At 39.7% G+C, this 6,182-nt stretch overlaps 1 protein-coding gene across 1 annotated transcript; it reads right to left on the bottom strand.

The window, feature by feature from the left end:
- Window positions 1-1,467: 1,467 nt before the first annotated feature.
- Window positions 1,468-5,482, bottom strand: LOC144207611 (transcriptional activator protein Pur-alpha-like). Its single transcript, XM_077733215.1, has one exon. It carries the CDS (start codon window positions 5,353-5,355, stop codon window positions 4,507-4,509), a length of 849 nt encoding a protein of 282 aa, XP_077589341.1. The 5' UTR covers window positions 5,356-5,482; the 3' UTR covers window positions 1,468-4,506.
- Window positions 5,483-6,182: the final 700 nt, after the last annotated feature.

Raw genomic sequence — 6,182 nt, 5'->3', positions numbered from 1 at the left:
GTCGAGATAACAATTTATTAATAATAATGATTTTATTTCTTACCTTTGTCAGTTGGTTGCTGCCTTTCAGAATCTTCCAGCTTGAAATGTGCAAAGTTCTTTGTTTTCTTGCAATTTAATCCCTAAAAATTGTCATTATAATTAAATCAATCATCTGTACATTGATCTTGATAATTTTTTCTGATAGTATTTAATCCAGAAGACAAGCCTTTTGACTCCACGCCAACTCGACCTTTATTTATTGATGAGGGTTGTTAAATTTACAACCTCATCGCCACGTAAACGTTTATTTTCACATTAAACCATTAGTGTGGCTCTAAGAATCTTCCCATTAAATATTTTAAACCTAACTTGTTTCCATTCAAAGACACTCACTTACTGTAGCTTCCCAAAAAAACTGTAGTGTTGATATAATACTGCAGTGACAATAAGACATGGAATGAGATTTTTATTGCATGATTAATCATTTTTCAGACAACAAGACTCCCCCAAACATTAAAAATAAACAGCACTGTACAAAACAGCACACCTTTTCTTTTGTTTTCCTTTTTGTTTGTTTTTAGCCATCAACATAAATGGAATAAGGTGGTAAACAGAGTGTAAGGACACGAGTCGCCATGATGCTGAGATGTACAAGATGAGCTTGATGTCAAAGTATAAGCACCATCGTCATGTAGTCAGTCAGGAAAGGCCATATTTTGACAGGAAATACTCCAGAAAGGGCAAAGGAGAGAGAGCTTTAACATACAAGAAGGTTGTTATCACAATTTTCAGACATTTTTTTTTACCAACTTAAAAAAAAAAGAACAATATTGGTGTATAGCACTACTTTATCATGCAATTTACTTCAGTAAACTTTCTGACACAGACAAAATATACTTCAATAAGTAGAACTCAATACATCTCTGCCCAGCAATAACCACAAAGCCTTTTTTAATTCATTTATCCTTTGAATTAGATCCCTATAAAAAATAATATGCAGATTTGTATTTCTCATAGTATATCTAAAGTGCAAGTAGGTATCTGTTTTTATTCAATGCTTTCTGTAAGTATAAATATACAAAGCAAAAGAAAAACGCAATGTTTTTCCTGTTTATAATGTCATATTTTTTTTGAAAGGAGGCGCACCATATAAACAAACCATATATATATTTTTCTAAGTACATATTTATGTGTACATATATATATATATATATATATATATATATATATATATATATATATATATATATATATATATATGTATATATATATATATATATATATATATATATATATATATATATATATATATATATATATATATATATATATATATATATATATATATATATATATATATATATATATATATATATATATATATATATATATATATATATATATATATATATATATATATATATATATATATATATATATATATATATATATATATATATATATATATATATATATATATATATATATATATATATATATATATATATGTATATAATATACACACACATATATACATACGTACACACACACACAGCACAGATAAAATCTTTTCATAAGGTACAACATATCTTTTTATGGGATGGTAAAGGGCTTCCGTCCTAATAGTGACATGGGATATGTCCATTGTGCATTGACACCATCTTTTCCCACCCCTGCCCTGTAAAATTTTGGGATCCACTTCCCTTCCAAAAACATCTATACACAATATTAGCCTATACAGTCTGCCAATCATGGATCTGACATTTGATCAGAGTGCAAACAGAAGAGCTGAATGAGCTACTTAGTGAGTGGTTTGTGTGTGAGTTGTGAGACCAAAAACTGTTGCTATTAGTTGTGTGCTAAATGTTAATCAGAAACTCTGTATTATCAATGGTGGGTAATCATATCTGAATCATAACACCATGTATAAATTCAGTTTGTTGTCTATTTTGGTATAATATCGGTTTCCTTAGTTTCTGTATGATGTGTTACTATATGGTCAATGTTAAAAAATAAATAAATACTTTTTTTAAGCAACAAAGTCAGGCTTTAAAGCATGTTGAAGTCAAATTACTTTTAAATACTGCTGTTTTCAAGTGGTGTATACATTATATTTGCAAACCCTGTTGTTAACAAACAATAATAATGGGGGGCACTTAAGAATAATATAGTGCAGGTAAGAAAAAAAAGCTAATTGTTTCTCTTACAGAGGACTCGATACACGACTTGGGTAATTGCGAGCTATATGGAAGTTATTCATTGACAAAATGATGGATTCTCCTCATATTTAGCCATGCAAACATTTGGAAAAATAGTTTAAGATTCCCACTTTTAGGAGCTTGACTTTCTAACACTTTGGGTGCTAGTTTAGCCAAAATCGGGGTCAAAGGTTACCTGTAAAAGGTAATCATTAAAACAAAGTAGATGACATTTTTTGTGTGCAAATCCCATGATTGGTGCCAGGTGAGAAAAAAAAGGGTTGCACTCAGTCCCCAAGCACACTTTTGGATTCAAATGAGAGGAGGCCTTGTTTTCAAAATACTGCAGAGCCCTCCCAAAAACGCTCCAAAAGCAACATGAGGCCTCAGCAGGGGGGGGACTGTGTGCGTGCTTGTGTGTATGTATAAAGACCCCAAAGCAAGTGTACATGTTGTAAGTGCATGGAGCAGAATAAAAGACTCCAGAGTTGTTCATAGTGGGTTAGCAAACCCCACAAACCCATCCGAGTTTTTACAGAACTTTTAGCTGAGAGAAAAAAAACATCACGTTGTGTAAGTACTTTGCCATGCTTTCAAATATTCATATACCGAGTTATTGTTTTCATCTTGGGATAGTCCATACAAGTGACATTTACGCCATGATCGGCATGCATGTAATATTGCACACTAATAAGAAATGTCCCTCTTTTGTAAGTAGCTCCGCCCCTAAGGGGGGGAAACCTGACACGATTTTAGGGCATGACAAAGCGATGGGAACTCAACGGAAAAAGAACAGAGCAACAAAGACATAGATATATATCGATATATATACACGAATATTATATGTCAAATGAGAAAAGGAGCAATGTCGGGGCTTATAGCACCATAATAACATTTATACTGCCTCAGCCAGCCCTGCACTGATGATAAAAAGGGCACAAGGACGCATTGCCTGGTCCTTCAACAGCTTCTATCTTTGCTCCACGCTGACAAACCGTCTGGTCGAGCCTCTGCGGATTTCTTTTGTTTCTGTCGCCGCTTTAGTTTTTTTTTTTTTTAACACCAGCTGTGCGCAGAGCCACCGACGACATTTTAGGAACATCTAGGCCACCTCGGAGCGTTCCGAGGGGTGAGGAAATACGCCGCCGTTGGGTAAGGATGGTACTCGCTACCTCGCAAGGTTTTCAATGTTACCGCCCTTTGCAACAGTATGGAGGCCATTCCACTTAAGTAACAACAGCACACTCAAATTAAAGTGGACAAAGGTCACGGACCATCCACGTGAGGACACGTAAATGGGCGGAGTGTATAAGGCACGGGTTCTAATGACGTCAGAGGGGATGCCCACACTGCGCAGGCGTGTTTTTTTTTTTTAGTCTTTCCACCATTAATTATAAGCTTTGCACATCCCCAAAATGGACCCTCTCCCTTTTGTGGGAGGATAAATGAAAGAGAAAAAAATTCTCCCACAAAAACGTGGGTATTGTAAAGGATTTGTTGTCTTTTTACAGCTGATTCACAAAATCATAATTTGTACATCTAAGTTAGTACTTCACCCCCCACTGAAGTCTTTAAGGACATGGTGTAGGAGGATCGGACCCTAAGATAGCACGGAGATAGACTTAGTATCTCATTTGTTATAAGTGCATGGAGTTTTTTTTAATTTTCTCAGCATAATAGTAATTAGAATGTGCATTTTCGGGTCAAATTTACATAAGTGGCTAATTTAGCAACCTTCTTTTCAGAACACAAGCATTCTGCAGGTCAATCACCTGTAGAGAGTTTCCATATTTAATCTGCGTACCTTTATATTAAACTATACAACATAGGGATATATTGTCAATAAATGTTCTCTTTGTGCTGATATTTCAACGCATTTAAAGAAAAGGCTGTTTTTCTTATACATTATAGAGCTCTGTTGTCATATCTGGTGAAATCTTTAGTAGAGTTTTGATTTCTTCTTATATCTTTTCTTTTAAATAGCTTTTGAGGTGTGCAAAATTTTTGAGACAGATATAAACACTGTGTTCATCGTCACTGAACTCAAGTAAGAAACAGTTGAAATGTTACAGTTCTTAATAGCAGCGCTTACTGTGACGTGGTGATCAAGTGGGTGACATCCAGTCAAATGAGAGGGAAGACAGCCAAGATGCTGCCTTTTCTGTGGTGCTTATGTGCGTGTGTGTGGAGGGGACGTTGGGGTTGGGGGGGTGATTCCCTTGGAGATCTTCTTCTTCTTCTCCTCTCTCTTGACAGTCGCTGGATACCGTAAAGTCCCATCTCCTCGACGAGTTCTCAGTTCGGTTTGGCGTCCGAGCCCAGTCAGTCAGTCGTCGTCGCCGTCGTCGTCTGCGCCGTGGGGGCCCTCGGGTAGCAGTTCCGAGACCCGTTTCTCTCGAATCCTCTCCTGGATCTTCCTCATGTCGTCGGCGTACTTACAGAAGGTGTTGCCAAATTTAGCCCAGACTTTGCACGGAATGGTGATGGAGTTCCGGTAGGTGGGTTTGACCTCACTGACCCGCATGAAGACACCGTACTTGTTGGAGCCCACGTCGAAGAAGAAACGCTTGTTGTCCACTGTCAGCGAGGTGCCTTCGGGGAGCTCGGCCGGCTCCTCGTCCACGCCATAGTCGTCGATGAGTTTGGCCAAAGCGTCACGGAACTCGATGAGACCCTGCGCTGGCAGAGCGATGGTCTGGCCTTGTGAGCTCCCCAGCCCGGGCCCCCGATTAACGGTCTGCCGGATCCTCAGGAACCGCCCCCTCTGGTTCTCCTTCAGATCCATGTAATATTTCCGATTCTCCCGCACTAAGAACTCGCTCTTGAGCGCCCGTCGCGGCTCATCCTGCACCAAGTCGGGGTTGCTCGGGCCCAGCTGGGCGTAATGTTCGATAAAGTCGCCGAGATAATCGCGAAACTCCACGGCCACGGACATGGAGAGCGTCAGGCGGCTCTTGTTTCCCCCAGCGCCGACCTCGGCTATCTTTAGGAAGCGTCCTTTAACATTCTGCTTGACGTCAAGGTAGAATCGCTTATTCTGGATGTCGACCCGCTTGGAGGCGAGCTCCTCGGTGTCGTGCTGCAGCCGGGACATGGCGCCCATCGCACCCGGCGGCAGCGAGCCAGGGCCTGCAGTAGGCCCTCCGTGGTCACTGCCGCTGTCTCGGTCCGCCATGATGCTGCCTTCCCTGCTTTACCTTCCTTCCACCGAATCCCTCTGCTTGCTTGCTGCAACCTCGACTGCCTGTCAAAACGGCTCCACTGCTATCGCGAGAAGTGTGCGAGGGAGAGAGGAGGGAGGGTGAAACTGGAGGGAGGGAAGAGGGGAGGAAGGGAAGGTTGGGAGGGAGAAAGGAAAAAAAGAAGGCAAAAGTGACCATGGTTACTGTAGTTCAGTGCGTCTAAGCGACGTTCAAGACTCTTACGATCTTTTTGCAACGTTGTTGATCACCACAATACAAGTAGAATGAAAAATCCTTCTATATTTATTGACTTTTTAAAATAAAAACATGCATTGCATCGCTTATTTAGACAGACAGATGGCAGGCAAATTGCACAGGTTGAAAGGCGTCAAGGGATGAGGCTTTCAGGACCACGGACAGCGAACGTGGCAAATTACATGTGCGTGTGGTGACGAGCGTGAGTTCGTTGGGGGTGTCAAGGAGAGATTTCTCAATGAATAGCCGAGTGGGAGTCTGAGGGAGGCTGGTGAAACTACATGAATCATTGCCTTGTGATTGGACTTGTGTGGGATTATTTCTCAATGGGTAATTATTGATGGCCTCGCAGGGATGAATACGTCGATAGGGAAAGACCACTATTGACTTGGGGTGGGGAACTGGAGTTTCATTTTCATGTGAATAGTATAGCATAATGTATAGAGAGTACTTTAGATTGGAAAGAACAGACGATTACACATTGTAGGCTTCTATTTTTTGCAGTTTATTCATTCATATTCACACAGTAGTTTATTTTTCTCTAATCGAAGCATAGGTAAACAGA

Source organism: Stigmatopora nigra, chromosome 14 (genome assembly GCF_051989575.1).
Source record: "Stigmatopora nigra isolate UIUO_SnigA chromosome 14, RoL_Snig_1.1, whole genome shotgun sequence".
NCBI lineage: Eukaryota > Metazoa > Chordata > Actinopteri > Syngnathiformes > Syngnathidae > Stigmatopora > Stigmatopora nigra.
The sequence above is the reverse complement of the archived record's forward strand: the minus strand, read 5'-3'. Positions and strand labels throughout refer to the sequence as shown.

Excerpts from the sequence above, each read along its gene's own strand:
- LOC144207611 (XM_077733215.1), bottom strand. The coding sequence starts at position 5,355 with ATGGCGGACCGAGACAGCGGCAGTGACCACGGAGGGCCTACTGCAGGC.